This window comes from Glossina fuscipes, unplaced genomic scaffold (assembly GCF_014805625.2).
Source record: "Glossina fuscipes isolate IAEA_lab_2018 unplaced genomic scaffold, Yale_Gfus_2 3, whole genome shotgun sequence".
In the NCBI taxonomy this organism is placed as follows: domain Eukaryota; kingdom Metazoa; phylum Arthropoda; class Insecta; order Diptera; family Glossinidae; genus Glossina; species Glossina fuscipes.
In genome coordinates, this window is record NW_023998417.1 from 13,982,877 (window position 1) to 14,009,600 (window position 26,724).

The following is a 26,724-nucleotide window of genomic DNA, read 5'->3' on the forward strand; positions in this document are numbered from 1 at the left end:
GCTTATCGCCATTCTCATAAGCTTGTAGCACCGACCGGGTGGTGATGGTGATGGTGGTGCATACCGCCATTTTGAAAATACATGTAATAGTTATAGGGTTGCTGTGAAGCGGCAGCTGCTGCGACTGCTACTTGAGTGGCAGCGACTTGATGCTGAGCTACCGCAGCTACCGGACTGGTGGCGGCTTCGCAATCAAGTAATTGTTGAGTTGAGGTGCTGCCAGTTGCACTGATCGGTGAGGGTGACATGGGAACTCCTACAGCGTTACCAACTTGGCAACTGGCTCGTAGAGCAACTGCTTGATGATGTGCCAAAATATCGCTAACCGTATGCGAAGATGGCCAACAAGCAGCCGCTGCTGCAGCAGCAGATCGAAATTGGTGCGCTTGTGAATTTCCAACTTGATGGGGTGGTGATGGACTGCCACATGCTACAGCCGATTTCATATTGTAAGCGCCATAAGGCTGATAATAGAGATGAGAATGATGAGCATGAGCCGCAGCAGCGACTGCTGCATGACTATGATGGGCGCTAGCTGCGGCCAAACCTGCTGCATGCGTCGCTGTATGGTGGTGATGATGATGAGCATGCGCATGAGCATGCGCATGCGTTTGCTGCAGAGAACTGTTTGAATTTGAAGCGGGCGAAACTACCACACCGCCGCTATTGTGATGATGATGATGGTGGTGACTAATTGCGCCCAGTTTATTGCGTAAAATTCGTGAAATGGAGCTAACGCTGGGTACGTTAGTTTTATCACAAATACCCTCGCTTAACAAACGATCACGTATTTCCCAGGCGAAAATGCCGGGATCGCGCTGTTTCAACTCCCGTATATAGTTCACTACTTTCGGTGTGGTTACACGCGGCTTTGAACCTCCTATGGCACCTGGCATAATTGAGCCGGTTTCGTGAAAGCGGGCCAAAATTTTTGATACGCAGCCATGACTGACCCGCAACTGACGACTAATGTCACAAGGTCGTATACCCAAGCGAGCCAAATCGACGATGCGCTCTCGTGTTTTAGTTGGCAGCGGCCGTCCATTAACAAACACCCCGCCCAACTGATTAACTTCCCCGTATTGAGGGTATTGGTTCTCTGCAAATAAGTAGAAGAATAAAAAAAAGAAGAATTTTATCGAAAGAAGAAGAAGAAAAAACAGTTACAGTTTCCAGTTCCGTGTTAGCTTGCAAATATATGTGTTCCATGTATTGTGTCCCTGCAAGAAATGTTTACAATTGCGCTCCCATATATAATTAACTAGTCTTTATTCATTTCAAATTATATAGTATTTCTGAAGTATTCCCATAAACAACGACCTGAGTCAATGTGTTTCCAATGTGCTTTTGCATATCAACGTCCATCTGTGTAAATATGAAAAACGTGCCTTTTTCCGAAAATCCATTCACACACAAAGATCATTGTCACCCTGGAATTACATCATTGATGGCTTACAGAACATAAAAAACAAACACATAAATTGAATAGAAATATTGAAATTAAAATCCCATTTGAATTGTGTGCAATCTCAAGTGCTTGTGCACTACGATGACTGGCCACTGAGTGAGTTGCCTGAATTGACTGCAACTGCTTAACAAGTGTTTAAGAAATGCGAACGTTATTAAACAGCAGCAGCGATACCCTACTCTGTGGAAGCTTTGGTTTTTGCAAACATTTTGGGGCATCGTTCAGTTTCGAGTTAATGTTTTACCAATAATGAGCTTTCGGCACAGTCTACGGTGAAAAGGGTTGATAGCTAGTACACGCAACCAACAAAATCGAAAAAAGAAAGAGTTAAGAAGAAACCAACCTCCTCGATGTACGACTGAAAGCAACTTTGAAGATATTAGGGGATAGTTGACGTTAATGTTTCTCTTTAAAATGACGACATAGTCCAGTCCTAACAGGCAACTCGTCGTGAAGAGTCCTTCTCTACCAAACATTCTTCCTAATCTAAACTTTAATATCGATCGACTTGAAATGCATTTCTAGATCGGTTGAAATGATGAAATATCTTTTGAAATCTGGTTTCTCTATTCAGAGAGGACATGGAATCTGTTTCAAAATGAATTCACATTTACAAGCGAGAAGATCTGCCTTAGACCTCTTGAGGACATTTAATTTCTTTGCGATGTAAACTTGTAGTCATGACCCAAATGTAGTGAATTTTGCGTAGTTTTAGAAATATGTTTGGAATTTCTTGTTTTTTTTTTTTATTTTAAAAAAGATGTTTTCTATACTGAAGAAGGAGAAGAATTCCAAGTAACGAAAAGTTAAATATGGTAAAATTTTTGTTCAATCGGTTTTTTAATCGCAAGGAAGACTCAGAACTTACTGTGATTCACAGTCGGCATCAATCTTCTTCTTCTTTACCTACGAAGGACAGTAGAAATTTTTCCAGTAGCTAACCAGAATAAGATGTCGTTCAATAATAATTATAATAGGATTGCCTTGAGTTTGACGCGAATCTGAGATAATTTATAGGAAATTTTTATTACGACTCTTTTAGGATTGAGAAGAGATGGTGGAGAAAAAATGACTAATGTTATATCCCTATGCACACAGCAAATAAATCTATCAAATATAAAGACTTTCCATATCAATTATGCCACGTCTTGAGTGTCTCCTTTGAAGCCATTCTTAAATTAAATTCAAGTCTTCAACTGATGGAAAATGCTTTCGATTTATTTCAGTTAAAGAGTTACAAACCTAATGACAAAGATATTATGCTTTACCTTTCGATAGATGCATGAATACACGTACACATAAACACATAATATATAGATTTTTAACTAGTACGTGCTTACAAGCGTATCGTGTAAATTTTTTTTTCATAAATGGAAAAATATTAGATCTCTTTACATGTTCTATAGGGAGGAGAAGTTACGAGGCTACTTTATGCATCCGAACCATCAAATCGGTAAGACTTGTAATAATACCATTAGAGAGTGCTGTAAAGGCGAAAAGCACGTGTAAAGTAGACCAGAGTATTGTTGTGAGCAGAATTCGCTTTGAGCGCTTTACACAGATGTTCAGTTTCAATTTGCAAACTTTATGGTGTTTAATGTTTTCTTCCTACTTTGTTTTTTGTTTTCATGTATTTTTTTTTAATTTTTTCTTTTCTATTTTAGTGGCATTAACATGAAAATCATAAAAAAAATTTCAGAAAAAAGAATTTTTAATCTTTTAAACAGAAACACTAATACTTATGAATATTACAATTGTTTATTTTACGATTATTCATCGATTACGAATACATGTAAGTATTCGCTCAGAGTAATGGAATACTTGTAGATTAAAAAAATTTTATTAAATATTATAATTACTTGTGTGTGTTTGTGTGTGCCCAATGAAAATGAATATTTATATTGTTTTTTTTATGTACGAATATGTGCAGCTGCATAAATATTTGGAAAATTTCTCAGTTAGAAATGTCTATAAAAACTTTTTAATAAAATGCCAGAGCGGGCCAATCTTTACATTAGCGATGCGCATCCTAGTAGATCGATCACATTTGGCAGCAATATTCAATTTATTGTCGAACAATGTAAATACATAACAGGTGTACATGGATGCAATCCAAGCAGAATGATAGAGAGGGTCACACACATTTGCATACTCGTTCGTCTCTCTTCAGGGAAATGTTCCGTACAAAAAATCCTTAAACCTATTGTTAAATGACAGTGTAATCACTTTTCCAATGCGTCAGAAGCCTCAGTAGGTAAAATTTAGCCCTGTCTGACTATTGCCTCTTCTTGAAATGGGGAAATCACGAGTCCACCTTAGTACTCCAAGCTATCCATAAAGTGGAAATACGTTAAGCATTACATGTAAGTGATATTGTCTACATTTTTATGTCTATATGCCATCGGTTTGCTCCAGATGCAGAGGATAATAAAGGGAAGGGAAACAGTAGGTGGAGGAGGCGGAGCAGAAGGAAAAGAAAGGAGAATCTATTAAATAAATCCATGGAGATCTATCCTAAAGGTATACCGTGAACACTATCGTGTTGAGCACCTTCCCTTTCCACATTTCCACATTTGCAAATATTTCGAGCTGTTCGACTTTTAGGATATTTTACACATACACAAATAGACGAGAAGAAGAATAATAAGCAAGAAGTGTGATTGAATTTGTATGAACTTGACTATGAAAACCATTGCCAGTCGGTTTAGGCAATCGCGTTCTAGTTGTTGGCCAAACCTGATTTTAGAATAAATTTTCATTCTTGATTTTTAAATATGCTAAACCTAAAAAAAAAAAGCAGTAATGTGTTAATATTTTTTTTTTTTTTTGCTTTCTTACTAACACAGTAAAAATTTGTCTATGTAGTCGTCTCACCCTCAGTATAAAAGCTTTGCATTCAAAGCAAGTCGTAAGTATTCTTCTTTTGAAACAACTTGAGAGCATTGATCATCAAACTGAAATGACTGCCAGTTCCAGTTTACATGTAATATTAAATCTTTCAATATTTGGCTGTTTATTAATTGTGGATACGTCCGGTTTCCCTAGCGAAAGGCAGGTAAATTTCCGGCATATAAAAAGCGTACAAATGGAGAAAATCTAAACAAATAGAAGACGAAAAAATCCAATTCCGTCTTTAAAGACTTATCACCCGATATTTGAAAAGTCTGAGCTAAGGCGAGAACGTTAGGGAAGGAACAGTGTTTTTTTGACAATATTTTCTGGACGAAGAGGAAGGAAAAATTGCAAATAAATATTAGAAAATGGCAACACCGAAGAGATCCATTTGGACGAGGCATTCTTGCTTTAAGATAACTTGCGGCGTGGAACGTAGCTGAATCTAAACGCGAACAATTAACTCATATATTTTGATCGCAACGAGATTTTAAACTTGTTGCTTTATGTGTGATATTGATTTTGGCGAGAGTATTAGCGTGAACAAGTTCAATATTCGAACGAAAGAACTGAACAGTTTTCGAGTTGCATTGCGTGTCGTTTTAGTTCGTCATATGACTGCGCAACTGCGGGAAAACAAATTTTGGGGTTATTTAAAACTTTGCTACGCTCACAATCGTTTCTGTATGTCATTCTTGATTGGTTAAGAATTCACGTCAATCAATAGAAAAGAGAAATTTTGTTTCTGGAAAATTCACAGTGGCATCTCTTCTTGTGGAAATTTTTATAGGAAATTAAAAAATTTCGTTTCGCAACGATTTCAATTTTACTGTGTTCAAAAACTAAGACCAATTTAATTTGATCTTTTTTAATTGCTCAAAAGTCATTCCCCTCACTTATGCTAACGTTTTTTCCAATTCTCGGTTTGCAACCCCATAGGCAAAAGAGTTGCCTTGGATTGTCTATTTTTGAACCGATGGGCGAAAACGCAACGTCGTCCACCAATATCGCTGAGCTGAATTTTTCAAGTATTTCTAGTTGAAGCAATCTTCGTACTGAGATTCCGTACTAATAATTCTTTACATTTTATAAATTCGGGGAAAAATTGGTCGATTGCTTAAGCAATGCGCATAAAATTTGCAGAAATGGTTTAGATTTGAAAGATTTTTTCTTGAAGTGGTGGGTACTTCAGACTCTATACAAGGCGAATGTGTTTCTCTCGTTTTTTGCAGCGTTCCTTAAACGAGTGGTTTGATTTTTTCACTTATTTATTTGACGATTCCGAGGAAACATCTGACAATGCGAAAACCGATGAGAAGTATTGTGAGTAATGAAAAAATTTAAATATTTCATCTGAAACCGTTTGTTCATTCTTTTGCTGCAGTAATTTGCCGCAATTGTGAGGTAATTGTCGCCGCTTCTGAAGACGTTGCCCATAAGGATGGGATTGTCATCTACAAGAATACAACAACTAAGCCTATGGAACTCGATACCACAGAAGCATTACAAGATCCGAAAAAGGAAGAAGGCGAGTAAAGCAAAGCACCACATTAACGTCGCGAATATACGCATCATTTCAGCTAAGGGGATCGTGTTGTTCAAAATTTGTATATTACTTTTATGTATATGTATTTTCTAGCTCAAGTCATAGCTTACAAAAAAATTTGTGTTTGACTGAATTTATTTACGGCTTTAAGGTCATTAAAGGCAAAAGTTACGATCGATAGCTACAAAAATTGAGAAGACAAAGAAACACAAAAGCAATAACTTCACACACTTCGTGTGAACAAATTGGAGTTTTTCTAAAAGAAAATTATTTTCTCAATGTTTTTCTTTCCCCTACGAACTCTTTATACAAATCGTACACTGATCGTAAGATTCGAGTAAGCGTTAGTGTTTTGCTTGAAAATAGATTCCATCCGAACTTAATTGTAACTAATCCATAAAGATACCAATTTCGGTTTCGAAGCAGACGTAAACCACCGAAAATAGCTACAAGGAGAAATAATCTTAAAAAGAGAGAACAACTTGGAAGTTGTTTTAGATATCTGTGGGAATTGTGAAGCGATTTTAGTCGAAAATCGCTGCAACTAATGCAAAAGAACGCAGAGAAAAACTCCCGGGGTCCTGATTACCCGATTCATTTTGCATTCTTGTATTCCTGCAGGGCATGAAATGCAGAAATTGATAGAAATTGATTGCACAGTATCCAAAAGTTTGGAATGAGTTTTATTGGGTTTGTTTTATCGGTTAATTTAAAATTGTTTCCCTTTCAGGAAAGAAGAGCGAACAGTCTTTTTTATTAATTTACGAAATATTGCGATGTGTTGGACTATTGTCATTGCGACTAATTGTGATTCTGTCACTCGTGAGGTTTGTTAAAATTGTACGCTTCTGTCTCTTTGGTGAACGGGTGAGAGGGGGGGGGGGGGGGTTGCAGAAAAAAATTGGACAATTTTTCTTTCCACTAAATAATTGTGTGTGTGGTGTGCGGCAATACAACTCCCATTGCTGTAATCGGGTGTAGCTCAATTCCCGAATAATTAACGATCCAAAGATTACAAATGTCAAATATTATGTCAACTTGGATTTACATGTCTACAAACTCAACAAATAAGTGGCGTTCCTCTTCTACGTGCTTACACACACACACACACACACACACGAGCATGTGTATCGCGACATTTGCAGCTACGAAATGTTGCTCTTGGTGAAGTGGTCTCTTTGTATGTGGCTGGCTGGGCTGTCACTAAAATATGTTTTAAATTTGTTCACAAACTGTTGTCGTCTGGCTTCTTTTAATTTACTGAATGAAAACCACCGTGCATTTGAGAATACATTTTTATATTTATTTATGAATGCTTCTAGCTATTAGAGCGACGGCAATATTTCGGTATTAGAGATGATTGCGCGAGAAATTTTCAAGAAATTATTTGTTTTAATACGAAATAAATTGCAATTGATTTGAAATCTTTGATCGCATAAATGTGGGACCAATTTAGGGAAATCGTAGCGAAAGCATGAAAATTATTTAATGAAATCTATCAGCGAAACCGGTATGTATCACTATCACTACCAGTAGTGTGTGTTAATGTATTAGCAAACATCAATAAACCCGTCTCTAGCCATTGTGAAGAGGTGCAGACAAAATAAATAAGTTTAAGAAATGCGTGTGGGCTTACACGTAAATATCTGTCGGAGAGCGCAGAACGTGATAAACTAATTTCGTTATCTAGTTTGTCCTCTCGTCCAGTTAAAGGCTTAAGGCCAATCAAGGACATGTTCTTAAAGTCACGCGGCATGGAAGTTAAATCTTACTCGAAACATCGCGAAAGAAACGGAAAATGTTACGGAAATGAGTTGTACTCGGACTCGCGCGGTATAAACATTTCAAATTCAAACTTTTTTATTAAATGTCTATAAAGGTTTTCACGAAATTCTTTATATGACTTCTACGTCCTAGAATAAACGAACTTTTAAATGCCTGATCAGTTCATTAACTCGCCCACAATCAGAAAAAAACACCTTTTCATAGGTTGAGCAAATACCTTCTTTCCGTATAGAACTAATTGCATCCTACATATGAAACATTTTTTAAAACTGATCACAACACGAGCTTATTTGCATATTCATTTAAGATCTAAGGTCCGTTGCTTGCTATCATGGTGATACTTCCTACCAATTAAGAAAAAAATATTTTTCTTCATACGCTAGCTATTATCCATTTGCGAGCAAAATATTGTTCGAATATAATTTTGGGTTAAAGTTTTCTCATTACGCCATACCATTGTGCCAGTAAAGAGCTCTTGGAGAACGAAAATTAGGTACAGCCGTTAACTGGATGCATGTAGCTGGGTATAAGTTTTGTTGATGAAAGATGTCTGTGCTTTAGAGCATGAGTGGCCGGGTCGCTAAAAATCGCGTCTCACCGCCAAGTTGCTTTAAATCTCAGCTCGGTATAGATTTTATTTCGTTAAAGCTATAGGGAATGCTTAGTCGATGAAGACATAATGCTTATCGGTTTCTCACTTCTTGGTCATTCGTCAAAGGTCATTCGTACAAAAGAAAAAAATAAAACACATTTTTATTACCGTCTTCTTATGAATATTACGTTGCGTTAGTTTTGTTTGATATTAACAAAGGAGTTTTCTGGTAAAACTTGGATGGTTCGACAATGCGTTAAATTATCGCGCTAAACATCCCACAGGCTTTTTCAAGGTCTTCAAGGTTTATAGAGAATTCTCAAGTTCAAGTATCATTAATCAGTTATTTCGCTCCGCTATGTAAGTTAAATTTCACAATAAAGTCGAATAAATATTTGTCAGATCAGTTTTCATATTGTAGCCGAAGAGTTCTTCTATCCAAACTCCCTATAATTCAAACCAGTTTAAGTTTGAATGCTGCCTTATAACTGTTATATATATGTTACGAATGCATGCATCTATTTAATATACTTCCATGCAGAGGTAAGAACTAATTGAAGGAAAATCTAATAAAATCCGCCGCAGCGCTAAACATGTACCTGTGAACAGTAGCTATAATTAAATAATTGACATTGATGTTGGGCATGTTCAAGTGTTAATTTAACCAGTTGGTAGACGGCGTTATAGACACACACATATATATATATATATATATGTATAAGCAAGAAATGTGAAGCAGTAAGTCAATGATAAATTAAGTGTTCTTTACCACCATTGTTGTTTATGTGTATGTATAAGTGCACTTATTAGTGGTGTAAACAAGCCACTGTGAAGTTTTTAAGTTGAGCACACACCATTACCATTACCAGTTGAAAAGCAAGTTGTAAACAAGTTATATTCACATTGCAGTGAATTTTGATCACCTACCATCGTCGAAGATGAGATCGACATTTTTCAATTCTTTTCACTACACAGCAATGTATCGATTGGTTTCCTTCTATTTTACACATACATTTACAATGAGAGCAATTTCAAATTTATTTCGTCAATTTTTTAAATTAAGGGCAAAAGTGAAAAACTTAACCTTTTCACTTTGCGTATCTTCTGCAATATTGCGAAAGTCATCTTAAGTCGACGATCGATATGCGTTTCCTCGCTTGCTGTTGCTGTTACAAGCAAAATGACGCTGTTAATATATCGTTCATCGTTAGCTGTTGTAAGAAGGCAGCATAAAAAATCCCTTTTCATTGTGTTTTGTTTAAACTTTAAACAAACACTATTGAAAGCCGCCGGTATTTCTTTATGTTTTCTCAAGAAGCATTTTGCCATTAATAGCTTCAAGGGTTTTTTGGCCTTTTACACTTGATTTTATGTTCTGTTTATTCTTGATCTTGCTAGATCCGAATATATTGTTTTTCAATTCTTTTATTTATTTATTATTTTTTTTTTTGCTTTTCTGTTTAAGGTTTATAAAATTTACTTAAGCTTAATGCAAATCAAATATTAATCCTGTGTTTGGCAAATAAACCTTGATGTATGCTGGTGTGATGTGTGTTGTGTGTTGTGTGTTGTGTGATACGCATGTACCCATATACGCATGCATGAGTATGTGCATAGAACACGCACTGGAAATCCGATATTTTAAATAAAAGTGTACATATATATATTTTTTTTAAATTTACTAAACGCTTAATTTTCATTAATATTTATAGAAAGTCGTAGATATTTTCTTCTAATTTGTAATCGCCAGCTTTGTTTGCCAAATGATTTGTTCCAATTCTTTTAAGGGATTTTTTATTAGGATGTGCTTGCTCTTCCAAAAGGCATACTTATGCATCCGGACATGACTATTTATTTAGTAATTTGAGTTGCTTGGACGAAAAAGGGAAAAGTATTATCCGGCATTTTTAACAGCCTTAATCGGAAATTCAAAGTCTATGAGGGCTCTTAGCACACACAGCCATAAATATAACGAACACAAATTTCTAAACTAATGGTAATATGACTACAAAGCATTCTGTGAAAGCTTTGTGGAAGATATGATCTCTCTTTCTCTCTCTTTCTCTCTCTCTCTCTCTCTCTAAGGGGCTTTAATTTATTTGGTTTCATCGTCTATTGCGAGTGCATATCCACCAGGACGGTCAAGTTTGTGGAGAACAAAATGGTAAGACGCAGCGCCTTTTAATCCCTCCGCACATGCCGTTCCGTTTTCAATGATTAGTGATTAGTAATAATCAATTGCTCGTATCATCTTTCAAAAACGGTAATTGCATCTCACTTCTTTCGCATCGATTATTTTCTTGCTAGGAAGTTTGTGGCTAAGCTCAGCTAGCCGACGGTTGAAAATTGCATCTTTAAAGTTTGACATATGGACTACACTTATCGGATAGTTTCGAGTCTTGCTTTCTGTTTTGGGAATGGAAAAGTGTTCGGATTTAAAAAAAAAATCGCAGTCTCTCGTACCAATATGTACGGCCCATCGATAACATTTTCTTTATAGTTCGACCGAGAGAATGTTTTTAAATTTTTTCTACGAACGCGTACGAACTTTATCTGTAAATGCATTTCCTAAAGCTTCATTCTTCAATGTAGTTTATAAGCGAACGCCTAATGCAGCCATTAAATCTAGTAGAACTTATGTAAATCTCATAGAGAAGATTGCCATTAAAAGGCTAATTAATATTGTCTTTAAAAAGCGAAATTATAAACTATAAATTCTGGGAAATTGACGAAGACAAAGACTATCATTGTTCAAATGAAATGGACGTCAACAGTACAGTGTAACAAAGATGTATGAATACCATGTTCGGCAGAGGTCGCAACTTGTGCTTACACCGTTGTTGTCACTCAATCCAAATACATTTCTGAACGGAATTACTTTATAATTTGTTTTTAAAGAAAATAATGTAAAGCGCAAAGTAATGGACACACGCACGGGTGTATATACATATTAGCCAGTCTAAACTATTTCCGAAAACAAGAGAAGATTAATTAGTTTCAAATGTCAAGGGATCGATTGTACAAATGAGATCAATACATAAATTTTGACTTTCGGAAAAGTCAATATTTTTTAGATTAGCAGCAGTCGTCTATGTTGAACGTCACGCATAGCTTATCCATATTTTCATTGGCCATGTTTACGTTTTAAGTGAAGACGGATTATGAAGAATCCGATTCATAATGGGGTAGCTGAGCCGAATGGTTCTCTAAGATGTAATTCTAGATTTGCTCGTTATAGTTGACTATGTTGTTGCTTGCTTCCCTTGTGCTCATTACTTGCATGCATACTACGCCCAGCCGCCGTCTATGCTTGGACTCGTCTTATGTGAATCTTCGGTTGAGCCGTTGATTTGCATAAGTTCTTCACGTTGCAATCGTCGTATCAAACTTAATACACTTCTCGTCAACATAAATCTCGATTTGCAAGGAAACACAACAAACGCTCATATATGTATAGATAATACATATGTAGACGACATGCGATAAACAAATGCAAGCGAAAAGGAAAAACAATTTACAAGAAATGCGTAACCCGCCATCATGTTTCCAAGAAATTGAAGCTTTGATTTAAAACCGACCAGAAATTATACAAACGATCATGTTTAACATTTGAAAGCACTTTTTTCTTATATTTAAATGAAACTAACATTAAAAATTTTTAAAAACGACAATAATTATAATAATCATATTTCAGCAAATTTCTATATAAGACAAATACAAAATATGCATATTATATATGTATATGTGTGTGTGTCTGTGTGAAAAAATATTTTAACATTTTTTTTTTTTTTTTTTTTTTTTTTTTAATAGAAATGCAAGTTCACAAAATCGCTGATGCGTTCGAAACCAATTACAAAGGCAATTAACAATTGTTAACTAACTAGAACCAATTTATTTATTATAAATATCGTATTGAAACTAAATAGATTAGAAACCGAAAAACAACAACAACAACAATAAAAGCAACAATAGAACAAAAACAAAAACTGCAACTAATTTTTTATAATTAATTTTAGAATTTTGTTTAGTTGATATTGCGAATATAGGAACAGCGAAAATATTACGTCTGGGAGCACTTTTTTCTTTGCTTTTTTTTTTTTTTTTTTTCTATGACATAAATTTTTTGCCTTTGTATGCGTTACATACAGTAATCCCTGCTTATGTGTATGTGCGTTTGTCCGCCGTCCCCGAGCATTTGAGAGCATATGAGATTAATTTAGAATCTAAGGGTGAAAAGTGATAGTCCTTGCTTTGAATTGCTTGCATTGTACGTGTAATCTTGTTACGCTTATTTATGTCCTGCATCCGGACTCGTTGACTTCTCATTTCCTATCACTGATGTATGTAATTTTAGTTTGAAAAAGTCAGAAAGTACCAGAAATTTATTGCAGAAAGCAACATGATCGGATTCTTGTTCTTCTTCTTTTCTAGGATTCGTAAAAAAAGACATCTTTTTATCTATCTTTTCGTCGCAGGCTTGACCTTCTTCCTTGCTTACTGGACTTCTTTCGATGAAAAGAAAAGAATGGAAAACTAAAACGATAACCACACATCAAAAAAGGAATACTCTGTAAAGGAGTGCATCTAATTACTATTTTGATAATTTTGAGGTTATGTTCGGACATTTAATTCACTTTCACTCTCTTTTGATCGTTCAATCTGCTAAAGTGTAATATTTTATCACACAATCGTACACCTTCCTCAACTTTTATAAGTCATCAATATATATATATATATATATGTACGTGTAGAAGAATCACAAAAAATTTTAGATTTTATTTCTTCTATTTAAAGGAAAGCTGTGTCATAAATTTTATTGTAATTTCTTTCAATTCTAAACTCAGTAAATATTTAACGATTCATTTAGAAAATAGATGAAATTGTAGGATTGATTTTTGTTTTTAAAAAAGAATATACATATATATATATATATATATATGTATAAATGCGTGTATATAGATTTACATGCGCGTGTGCGTGCGTGTACGTGCGTGTTCAACACGTAATATGTATACTGATTTAATCATATGCTTAATTAATTTTACAAATTATTTACATAATCAAACAGACATATTTCACATACGAGGTTTGACATTCAAATTCATCAACACTTGCCGTTCTATGCTTATTTTTCCAAGTAAAGTTATTTGTTCATTTTTTGTAGATGATGGAAAAGTTTTTAAAAATACAATTACACCCGAAAATACATTGAAAAAACGTCCTACTGATAAAGGCAATAATACTCTTTTAAAGTTTTCATGTACGAACAGTATTTGCCTGGAGATGAAAGAAATAAGAGAATAATGGCTTGATTATAAGATAAGAATGCAGGCATTAAACAATTAATAAATAATTCAATGATTTATTGCACCCCGTATAGACCTCTCTTAGAAAAGAATATTTCAAACTATTGATAATTGAGTTGAGCGGATCTTTAAGTGCACGAACGTTTCTCTATATTGTATCTTGGTTCCGAGGCTTTAAAAGCGGCGACACGAATTGGCTGAAAATGCAATTTTTGGCTCTTGTTGCAAGAGTTGAACAGGATGCCTTGTTGCAGCTCGTTCTGCCAAACGCAGAGTTATCAGATCGGCGTGCCTGTTTTCCACAATAAATGCCTTTTTCAAAAACAATGAAAGTTTGGCCATAGCTTCTCGAAAGCGGCACTGGTCAATCAATCACTCTTACTAGTGCTCGAAGTCCCGCTATGATAACCCATTAATTTCTGCTTGAGTAATATTGATGGGAACGACATGTGGTTTCAACGTGCATAAGACATTTCTCAGTCATGTACGCTCTCGTTTCAATGACCAAAATGCTACTAAAAGAGTGCGTTGGTGCCTGGTCGAGGCCATTTGCCCTATGTGCTGTTCCACACACAACCCTATCCTATATCAATAATGTTTCAATAAACAAATTTAAATTAAAAAAAAAAATCTGCTTTCTATTAATTTCAAATTTTGCGGAAATTTTGGAACACCCTATACACACAGGCATCGATCTGCTATCGATATGTTGAGCTGCTTTTTGAAATCAAAGATAATCTGAAACTTATTTTAATATCGACGGAGATTAAGAAATCGTCTAAAGTTCATTCATCAAGAATATAACATTTTCGGTTCTAAATAAGCAAGATGTTTTGATAGATTTCACCCTAGCAATGCTTGTGAGTGAAAGTATAATGCCTAAGCTTTACAATAAGATATTGCAAATGTTTGTAAAAATGTGAACGCCTATCAACGCTAATGCAACTCATTTGTATTTCATTCTCTACATATAGGTTCTAATGGCATTCTTTATTTCCTCAGATGTATAGTCTAAATTATAATACAGATTACACTCATACTCACGCCCTCATAATGTCTTTAGTGTTTTATTATACTTTCTTTGTGAAGGATGTGTGTGCAAATGTCGATTTGGAAAGCCCTTTATCCATTTGCGCTACAAGTGTTGCGCAAGTAGAGCGTTTTATATACGTCATTACAAAATTTTTTGACTCTGAAAAACTTTAGAAAATTCTTTGCTTGGTAATCTACATAACTCGGTCAAGGTAGCCCTCTTGAGCGACAAGCTTGATCTTCTGGAAAGTGCATCAAACGTTCGTCCGCAACTTATTTGTAGAAACACCTTAAATAGGCTTCTTGGGATATACGTAATAAAATGTGGAATGAATTGAGGGGTGCAATACTACCCATATGTACTTTTATTATACAAATAAATATATAAAAAAAGACAATCGTAAAGAAGATAAGAAGGCCTTATGTAAGACAATGTATGCATTTATTTTATTTAAATGAAATAAATGTAAAAATTCTTCTTTTCTTTTACACATTCGTTTATAAATGTAGCGTGTAATGTATAAAATGTTAATTAAATCCAAGCGAACAAAACTAAAAATTACTTGAAAATACATTAATTCTCGCATTTCAATTCTGAATGAACGTCCATTTCTTTTACTAATTGCATTGCAAAGGAAGTCTATCTAAAGTCTAACCAAATTGTACAGAGCAAAACACAAACTAAACTGACATTTCATATGTGATTTTGAGATTCTAAGACGATTTTGAATTTTTTAGAAAAATTGTTTGGGTAAAATTCATTTTACTTACTTGAAAGGAATTTGCTTTCAACATAGCCACCAATGAAATACGAATATAGAAAATCGTATTAGATCAGGGCATCTGATCGTGTTACATATTTATAGGGATATGCCGAATGTTACAAGCGTTAGAATTCAAATTCGTCAAATATATGTATTGCGTTAATGCACGCGCAGACCCTGTAAAGTGCGGGCATTAGCAAGAGAATTAAATTCGAAGACTTTTTTTTACTCAACTCAGTTAATCATCTGTTGTTCACTTGCTGACTCGTAGAAGAAGAAGAAATTCTAAGACTGAAATCTTAAAGCCAAGGCATTCGGCTCTATTGAAAACCCTACCGAACCCACCCATTGGGTTCTTAGCAAGCGTTCACATTCTCGATTAAGATGCGACTTGGCCTCTCTACTTCACTATTCGTTGAAAGCGAATGTTTATTAACTTTGTGTTTATAACCTCTCTCTCTCTCTCTCTCTCTCTCTCTCTCTCTCACTCTCACGCTTAGGATTAAAACCACAATGGTCTTCGCATCCATTAGCAAAAGTGTTGATAATTTTCTGCCGAAAATCATACATAGGCAAGGCGGAGCATGCAACAATAGTTTCAGGCAGCGCACGCAAAGGACTTTAGTGCAGTTTCTTGTACACGCATGATATGGGATGTAAATCGATAAAACGAAAGATAGGGACATAACATACTCGTACATAGATATGCAGCAATTACCGTTATCTAAAGAGCACACAATTTCCATTTTGTTTTGTTAGGAATAATTCCGAGTGCAAGCAAGATTTCGAAGACAATAATTATCCTTTGCATTTTGCTCTAAAAAGTTTGGAATCAGGCTATATTTTAGAACACCAAGAAGGTTTGAATCTCCGAAAGGTTTTAGTAAAATGTTCACATGTTAGTTTTCATGAATATCGTAAAATATCGAGGAAATGGTGAATATTCTTGAACAGTTCGTATATTGAATTATTGTTTCTTGCGTTTTTTAAAAAGCTTTGCGTTTTTTAGCAAAGGTTCCTCCAAAGCTATTTACTTTTATAAATTTAGTTTTTCGTCAAATTTTTCGTTTTTTGGGAACCAAAGATCGGTTTTCAATCAAATTGTTTTTCGCGTTAAGCATATTTAGCTAAATAAGAATGCAGTGACGCGCTTAGGCACAAATCAAGTCAACTGTGCTGTTTAATTAATTTTAACTAAATTACATAAGTATGCACATACAGATATAAATTCATCATCAAGAGACGACGACAGAAAAATAATATAAACAAACATATAATTTCCACCATTAATTTATATAAAATGTATTTTGTTTGCAACGTATATTCATTCGTACATATGGATATGCTTTATATTATGTATTAAATCAAGAATAAAAATTCAAGGGAAAATCAACCAGAAATCTCGTCAAGCAATTGCAGGCAAAATCTTTAAGGCTGAATATTTATAATCTTCTTCTTCTTCTTCTTCTTATGAAGACAAATCTTTGGCCGTTGTGTAAGGGAAAGAAAAGAACACGAAAACGTACAATAAACTGATGCGTATGTATTTTTAAACATCGCTTTCATATACGCATCTATAGGTGTATGTCAGAGCAACAATGCAAAATTTTATACAAACTTAATAAAGTAAAAAAGCAAACCGTAGTCATCTTCTTCGAGGCGAATCTTAGATACCCGTGTTTGAGCTTTTTTGATCAATCTTTAGCGCCCATTGCTTAGACGTCCCAAGTGAAAGTGTGCGCAACGATGGCCTTGGCTTTCTATTTAAACTGTCCTTCGAAACCTACGACGAAATGCGTGGGTACTGGAATGCGGTACTGATACGCGCTCTTATATTCAAGCATACAGATTGCAGAAGGCGGTATACTTATAATTAGAATTGAAGTGTCCACGTTCCGCTGCAGTTCTTGAAAATAATCGGACCTACTAATCGACTTATTGCATCTACAATAAATCAAAGAAAATCGATGAAGAGCGTAATTTAAATCGAGTTTTTTCAATTAAATCTTTCAACTGTAGAGCACTCATCGGCTTTGTTCCACTACACTAATTACTTCTAAATCAATTTTTGCATATCGTGCAAATTCGAGTGCTCTACACAAATTAAATGAAATTCGCCCATTAAAAATGCACTATTAAATGAGAAGTACTGCTTGGGTACACATAACGGGCGGCCACATAGGATGGCGCTTTCGTTGAGAAAATGCGTTAAAATGAATTGAAAAAAAATAAAAACATGCAATAATTACATAAAAAATAAAATGCAACTTATTAATGAAATCAAAAAAAAGATTAAGTGAAAAATACTAATTTCGAAAACAAGAGAGAAAAGCTATATGTTGCACGCCAATCTGACAACAGTCATTGGCAAATTTTTGCGAGGAAACTCGCTTTCTTAGATTACGTATTGCGGACGCAATCAGGATTTTAGTAGACAGAGGGAAACAGAACATACTTAAGTCGTTGCTCGCGTTGATAATAGTACATCCACCTCATTTACTGGGCCTTCTATCACATACGCATTTTTATATCTTATTTCTGAATACGTCTTAATAATAATAAAGACCAAAAAAAATACCTTAAAAGATATGAACATTGGAGCACAAACATTCGATTTGTTTACATACAAAGAATATTCGGTTTATCTGCACAAGGTACGCAATGCAAAGATGTTAGGAGTATAACCTTGAAGTGACCTAAAAATTGAAGCTTTTCCCATATCGTGCTCAATCCATTACAACCCTATAGCTAAATTTATCCTTGCGCTGAGAAGACAGCTTCAAACAGACGTACAAATGAAGGTTCATAAAATGGCAAAACTACAAACGTATTTAACATATTTAAACTTGAGAAGGAGATATTAGTTAAATAGTTATTATTTTCGATGTTAAAATATCTTCTGGAATTTGTTTCTTCTTTCCCTTTGCTTCTTCGCCGTCTTGGACGTTCTTTTGTTCTGCTTGTGTCTCCGTTCGTCTCCGTGTCTCTATTTCATAGTGCCTCTTAGTTCACTTCATATGCCTTTACTAACAATTATAATTGTATTTCATTACATACTCTCAACCTACACGCAATGAATATTTGCATATAAATATAAGGCGTAGAGAGTTCCAGGGTCTCGATAATGTTTAACGGGTCATGATAACAAATTTTATAAATAAATCTGAATTGAAACGTCTGCTATCATCACATAATTTGGTTTCGGTTTTGTTGTGAAGTTGCTTCAAATGCAACGAAATAAGCATTTTATTATTGGATGGTCTATGCATAAGCTGGCCATCAATTGCAGGAAGCGAAAAATTATCAGCGTATAGCAGATAATCGATGAAAAGTTCATATTGAAAAGAACAAGGGATTATATTACATTATATATTGAATTATGAAAACGAGCAAATATAATAATAATAATAATAATAATAATAATAATAATAATAATAATGCTCATACAATAAACTGACAAAACTGTAGGTCAATGAATTTTTGTTACAGAGGAAAATTATAAGAAATATATAATATATATAAAAAAAAGAGGGGGAATGCTTCGAACTTAAAAACATTTAATCTTACAGCAAGAAACACAGTGCTCGGCTTGTGATCATTCTTAGATGCTGATGTTGTTGTTAAGTAAAGGAAAGTGAAGTTCACCTTGCAATTGTGGCATGTACTTGTCGCTAACATTCGATCCGACCGATTTCTCGATGGTTGTGCCAGTTACAAGGATCACAATCGGATTGTAGTTCAAAAAACAAAAACAAATTGGATAACAAGGATAACGTATGCAATTAATAGGCGCACTCTAGGCGGATATTCTTAACAATACTAATCAATCGAGCAAGTTTTCGTCTTTGAATTCGTGCAACTTTGTTGCTCATCGGCAACAAGCGGAAGGATGGAACGCAGGATTTGGCTGTAATCACTTGTAGAATTTTCAGTTAAACAGATATCTTAGTACTGCACAGTACGTAGTGGTATGTAGTAATGTGTAGTAGTGTGCCCCTTTGCTGCTGTGGCTGCTATAAATATAATGGAGTTTTAACTAAGCACACATTTATTGTAGAATAAATTACTTAAATTCATTTTTTAGAACATAAACACAATCCGAGGTAATCCCACTCGCATATTATAAATGTCTAATTTCATAGTAATTTGTCTGTTTTACATGAAGCCTACATGCCACACGCGACAAGAATATGAAGTTGGATCACATCTAATGAGTACGAAGATCTCAATATCTCTAATTTAAAAGAAAAAAAACAAGAAAAAAAATGAAAAGAAACCTTATGTGAATGCATCTCTTCACTTAACTATTACAAGAAATTAACATCAATCTTCCTAAAAGACCTACAGACTTGCTACTAGTCGTTGTCACAGTGATTGCGGCAGAGAACTGTTTGTTCACTTCATCCTGAAATTTAATAAATTTTATAAACGAAGGGAAACGGAAATCGGTTTTACTCTCCTCTGCTTTCTGATATAATATATATGCGCAACGCGTACAAAGCTTCGGTGAGATTAGATCGATCACAAGTTTATATCAAAATATTATTATCATTATAACGAGCGTTCCTTGTTTTTGAACTTTTTCTTACATTTAGTGGGGAGGAATTTTCTGTAGTTTCGCATTTTGGATTTATTGTCGGTTACGGTCAGTATATAGCAGTATATCTTTTGTTGGTGGGTGAATAAAATACGAGCCGAATCGGGCAATAAAAGTGTCTCAATATCAAATAATTTCCTTAACTTCTTGTAAAGAACTCATGATGACATTGACAAGTGTACGATTGCTGTAAATGCATGTTTTCGGTTGTGTTCTCTATTCACATCGCGTTTGTCTTATTAGCTTTAATGAGATTCTAATAGATTCATTACAAAGTAAATAAGGCTCCATGGCACGCGTTTTTTTTTTTGTTTTTTTGATGTCTTCCACCCTTTCCTTTTCGAATGCAATGTCAAAAAGAAAACAAATACCATGATGTCAAATCGTTATTTATGAACGTCTATCTATCTATTCAGTGCTTGCAATCTCAAAAGGGGGGTTTCTCTCGAATATTCAAATGCTTCTTCTAGTTATGGAATATTTATGAGTTCATCAATGCTTAGAGATTTGGGGATTAAGAGTGTACGTGTAAAGAGCAACTCCTCTTGAACTTTTATTCGAATTCGCTCTTTTTCATTAACCCTTAATTCCCAGCGGTTAAGAAGACTTCCGCATTAAATCTACGTTCTTCTGTTACTGTTACGGCAAAAAGAGGAGCGAAAGATGCGCTACCCTGTGATGACTTATAAAGCAATAGTTGCTCGTATGCGTGACATGTGCTTCCTTTTACAACACCACCACGTTTACATAGAATGACAAGAAGAGAATCCATTCATACCCATTAGTGTCACATACAAGTGTCAACACATGCACTATAAGTTGCCGCCGCATCGTATAAGTGATTACCATAACTACAATTGCATACTTTGCCAACTCTAGGCAGACTAGATTTCAGATTTCGTTTGTGTCGTCAGTCAAAACAGAGCTTTTTCCGTCTTGGCAATACGCAATGACTTGCATAGATCGGTTTCGAAGGTAGGCTTCAAGCATTCCCAAATTCGCCCGCAATAAATACCATTGCTTGAACAGTTCAACTCGGTGTAGTAGATACCGATCTAAGCTGCACATGATGCTTTTACAACTCGCCCAAATTCATTAATTACGTAACAATACCACTAACTATGCTAACGTCACGTCAAAGCAAAAAATGATCGCATTTTTCAAAAGTTCGCAAAGTTTTGACCTGAACCTTTTAAGAAGATATGTCTCTAATTGAACCGAATTTTTCGTTCTGCCGATTATCGTTTGAATTGATTAGTAGGGAAGTATCTCGCAATTTATTCCAATTGGAAATATTGAAGGTGGGGTTGCAACAAGAAAACGCAACATACCATGCCGTTGAATATTCAATTTGATGTGAAGGCAGTCCTTAAAGAAAAACCTTTCTTGCCCTACATACACCGAGAAACGGACAATCGGATCTGAGATATAAAGGCATGAGCCCATTGCCAAGTAAGTTTAAGATGTAAAACGCATCAAAAATAATTTTGAAATCTCTGATACCAAGCGCCTCTGTCTCCAAATGTTACATATTTACTAATAAATTTTATACATGGCTCGATGATGAATCGCTCGAGGTTGGTGATGTGCTGCGTTCCATGCGATTGGCCGGTTATGTTGTTTTCTTTACATAGTTGACGTTCCAAGTCAAAAATTTTGGATATTCGTGTTTGCAACTATTGTCGCCATAACTGCACGATCGTCTGTATTTGTCGCACTCATTGCCTGTTACATTGATTTATTATGTCATTAATTTTTGTTGACAGACAAAAATGTTGTCGCTTACTTCTGTTTATGAATAGCTAGTGGTTACATTTTATGATATGTCTGTGTGTACGTATTTTTCAAATAAACTAAATAAACTCTTAAATATTTTCTAAATTTAAACAAAAATATTAAAATTAAGTTAAAAAGTATTTTATTTGATTTTAATATAATTTTGCAAAAATTTCTCTTAAACGATATCTATTTTAGTAAATGTAAGGCTCTAAACATTAATTGAAATTTTCGAAATCTTTATAGAGTTCATACAGTTTTCTCTGCGTTTTTCAGTTTGCACAACGCTTTGAAGTTTGTGTGCGTATTGTTGGCGAAGTCAGTATTAAAAGCATTCTTATCCGTTTGTTGTAAAAAACTTATTGACGAATTTGGTAAAGCACAAGGCTGAAAAACAAAGAAAGTGTGGATCCTTGAGCTTAAATAGTACGCGTGGAATCGCGCCATTATAAGACAAGATTCATCATTTCTATCAGTTGTTTAAGGATTTAAAAAAGTCCGTCGGTAATCTTTAGTTATCTTTAAAATCATTTGTTGAAGTGTTAACTGGTATGACATTTTTCAGTTAGATCCGATTATCAAACCGTTATTTGCTGAAATTCTCAAGCAGCCAAAGAAATAATAAAACAATGAAGACTTGTTTTCTACTTAAATCTGCGTGTCAAAGAGCTTATAAAACCCGCAACCAAAAGTGGATTATATTTCAATAATAATGTGTGACATCAATAGCTTAAGACAAATTGAAGTCGTCTTATGATATGGGAAAAAAAATATTGAATACAATCCCTGCTCAACTCTTCAGGAAATAATAAACTTTTTATAAATGATAGTGTTTGTAAAAAGTATTGTGCACACACACACACACACACATACACACAAACGCAGTCTACAATACTGTATGGCCATTATACACACGGTACATGCACGTATGGGGCTTTTGTAATTAGAACCGCCAGCAACATACTTTAATGAAGCTGAGTCGCCAAATAACAAAATATGAGAGAAACAGAAATAAAAATGCGTGACTAAAGTTCTGTAGTGGCCATTAACATGTTGTACATGATGTGCGAGTGTATGCGTGTGCATTTATGTACATTTTCTTTTCTTTTTTTTTTTTTTTTATTCCTACGACAAACACACTCTACTTCGGTAGTCAATCATTAATCAAGTATAGTGTATGCAGTGGGCAAACAAACGCATACATTTTCTGACCTATGCATTCGAATACAGTTGCATATAACATACATCGTACATTTATAGATATTGGCTTGTAAGCACAGCCAACTTGCACGTATATATAGATATAAATGGACAAAAGTTAAAATATAAGGTTTTATGGCTGTGTTACTATTAACTCCGTATAGATTTCTGTATTTCTGTATTTTTATAGCTGAACACAAAAATCTTGTGCAGAAAAGAAATGGAAAAAACTACAAATACTTGATAAAGTCGCGCCAATGTATGCATATGCTAATGGAAAAACATACAAACTGTATATACGCATCATTCACCCGTATGTACTCGTATTGTATAGGGTTACTTTTAGAGCGCATACTTAGTACAGGATCTATGCGTTAAAGGATTACTTCAACGTATGAAAGAAAAAAAAAAAAAAGAAGTGAAAAAATTGTAGTTTACTCCCACCATAAGAAAGATATGTTTTAAAACCTCTTAGAATACATTCTTGCAAGAAGGTACCAGCAACCGTCACAGTTCATATACTCCTCTTCTGATATTTAGATTGAAAGGCTATTGCTTATGAGCATGAAGTGAATAAATGACCATCTAAAGAGTGGTATGAATACATTTTAACCTTGTTGTTGTTGTGGTTGTTGTATGTTCGACTGTCCCATAAATTCGATCTTGAAAAATTGAAACTTTTCGGAATCACCCCGCGCCGTTTATCATCCAGAACACATTCAATACTTCCAAAGAAGTAAAAGACGACCGACTGTCGCTAATGTATTTGAGATATAATAAGTTTTTCTCATTAACTTCTTTTCAAATATCAATCGTTAAATATGAGAATGAAAAAGAGTACAAAACTTCATACGGTGGGCAATGAAAACTATAGACCTGGTTGTGGTTTTAATTTCCAGAAGGAAGTCAGTGCTTGAGTCGAGTCAAATTCATTTTTCTTAGCAAAATCTTGTTTGCTTGTACTGACTGCAATGCAGGCGCCACGAAATTTATGGCCCAATATTTTTTATTCCTGTGCTCGGTTTCTGCAAATTTATACTACAGGCCCTTTTGTGTGTGTGTTCGTGTGAAAACTGAATTTTTATTTCAGATACGTGAGTTTATACTAAAATCAATATCCAGAGAGAGAATTATAATGAAATGTAATAAAAGCGTCACGCTGAGGAATCGTGAACGTTTCAATGGTTGACTAAAACGTATATCGGAAGTTTAAGACGTGTATACGTAAGCTGGGCTAATTTGTGCCTTGGAGTCTAGACATGCATGCCTTTCTACGCATCTACTAATTTTTTCGGTCGCCTCAAAAGATTGCTGTAAGAAAGTTCAAGCCCCAAGAGGTTGTGCAAACCGTTACGGTTTTATTGAAAAATATTAAACGCGTTGAAATGTATTAAAGATTCGTGTTGTCCTTTCTTGATGACTTTATTTAATATGCTCCGAGCACTTCACATATATCATTGCAATGAATAGTTTTATATTCTTATGTTTTTTTTTTTTTATACTTTATTTTGCCAGAAGCCGACGGTTTAGTTTGTATTGAATTCAAGGCGCCGATCGTGGACAATTGAAGTTATCTACAGTAAGCGAAAACAACTTTCGTCGAACAAAAAATGAAATAACCGTCTTCGGCATCAACTATTCGCTGATGCAATATAATTCAAAACGGTATACTAAATAGTAGATAGACCTCTCCCCGGTTAGGTGGACGAATACACAATAATGCGTTTTATCAAAGATTGCGAAAAAAAAAATGCTGAGAAATACCGCGAGTTATATGTCACTATGCTTAAACGAATTACAGTAAAGATTGAAAATCTTATACTCTCCAAGCAAAGTTAAGATATTTTAATTATTATTAGCTTATCTCACAATTTCTAGAAGCTACGTATCGCTTTCGATCAGCATGGAGAGCAGGATCCTGACGTTAAAATTACGATTGCAACTTCAAAACATTGCTAAAGAGAATAAACTCCTTTTGAAAACTTGCTTCTTTCTCCCTCTATAAGACTCTTGACCTCGTTTATAGAACTTACGATTGTTTCAACTAAACCGTTTTGATGAATTCGATTGTTAAGAGATGATGAAAAAGTCTACCGAGTGCTTTGCTATAGAATTAGAATAGTCTTTGTTCTCATAGCTCTAACTAAAGTGTCTCTGATACTAGTTGTAGTAGAAGTTTTTGACGAAACTAAAATCTGTCTTTTAACTCATAAACTTGAGCGGAGTGTCCTGTGAAGCGCTACCATTTTTCCTTTTTTCATTCCTAATCCCTTTAGCGCGTTGTCTCACTTCAAAAGGTGTTCTTTTCTATAAGACGACAGCACGGAAGAGAACATGTTGGCTGCCTGTGAACGTTTAATCTTTTAAGGTTTATAGAGAAACTTTTGCCTATGTTTTACATTGCGTATACGTGAAGACAGATAATTGAATGCCCAATCATTAACGCATACGGAATATGGAAGCCATTTTTAATCGTTACGTATGTTACGAAGAGACTACGATATATGCTCAATAAAGTGCTCGCTTCACAATGGACGCTAGAGCGTAGTAATTTTTGCACTTACAATACTTGCACTACAAGCTTTACAGAATGATTCAAAGTTTCGGAAACACGTTATGAATGAAGTTAAATTGTTTTGTGTGTGTGAGAGTCCAATATTAACTAAGCACAGCGATTTATGATGTGCTTACGAAATCATAAGGACGATTTATTTACACTAATGCTATTCAAGAGAGTTTAATACCTCTCTAATGGACAAACAATGTCCTAATTCAAGGCAGTCTTTCGCTCTGTTAATCAAACACATTTTGCATAATTAATAATAGCTTCGCAGCTATATACGGCATAGACAGGAGAGCATTGTCGATGCTCACTTGAAAAAAAGAAGAAGAAATAATCCCAGTGCATATAACAATATAATCGTTATTAAATTCCAGGCAAACTTTTACCTCGCCCACCGCCATACGGCCCGTGACAATTTGGTAACAGAGTTTTTCTTTAAGTTTAAGTTTAATTAGGAAAACCTCTTATTTATTTTATTTAAAAAGTTAAATACCAACCTGGATCCATCATCGTTGATGGATTGCCACCGATCTAATTATCGCAAGGTTTGCAAACAGCTCACGTTACGGGCAACAAAGTAAATCTCGAAGCTATAATTGAAACCCTGAAGTCACAGAACATCTAACACAGCGGCACTTTGAATATTTCGAGCGGAGGAACAACAATTTTCTTACAGGTGCGTCGAGTTGAATTTCACAAATTGAAATTTTGTAATAATTTTTCGCAGTTGAAAAATACTACTTTAGGGGTTTCTTTTTAACACCTGTTACAGTTCGTTTACTCTGTTGGAATCTAGATCACACTTGATCATTAAACTTTTGATTAGTTAACCATTTTTTTTTTGTTGCCAGATAGCGTTATGTTAGATTGTTGTTCGGGTTAAAGATGTGTTTCAACTGAGTTAGTTCTAAGAAGTTTACGAATATTTTCTACTTCGTAGGTTTGCTTTTATGCCATATAACGAATGATTGGTAATAGATTTTATTATATATCGCGAGAAAAAATATCATTTTATTAAAAAAAGATTTCGTTCTAAGGAAAATTTTGCCATATGTACTTTAAATCCCGTTGCGTGCACATTTTTTATTTAATTAGCTTAGAACGTTTACTTAATTTATTTACATTCTATGTATTTATTTATTTAATTTCAAGGCCCTGCGCTCTTGTCTTGCCGTTCCGACTTGTTGTTGTTCGTCAACCGTA

The 26,724-nt window shown here is 34.7% G+C and overlaps 2 protein-coding genes across 2 annotated transcripts; one reads left to right on the forward strand and one right to left on the reverse strand.

Annotated features, from left to right (window-relative positions):
- LOC119634757 (paired box pox-meso protein) lies at positions 1-26,724 on the reverse strand. Its single transcript, XM_038029106.1, has 2 exons — positions 26,019-26,724; positions 1-1,099 (listed from the first exon to the last, which is right to left on the reverse strand). Exons 1-2 carry the CDS (start codon positions 26,029-26,031, stop codon positions 15-17), a joined length of 1,098 nt encoding a protein of 365 aa, XP_037885034.1. The 5' UTR covers positions 26,032-26,724; the 3' UTR covers positions 1-14.
- LOC119634759 lies at positions 4,390-5,998 on the forward strand. The gene is made up of 3 exons (XM_038029109.1): positions 4,390-4,523; positions 5,593-5,683; positions 5,745-5,998. The coding sequence occupies exons 1-3, from the start codon at positions 4,428-4,430 to the stop codon at positions 5,894-5,896; spliced, it is 339 nt and encodes a 112-aa protein (XP_037885037.1). The 5' UTR covers positions 4,390-4,427; the 3' UTR covers positions 5,897-5,998.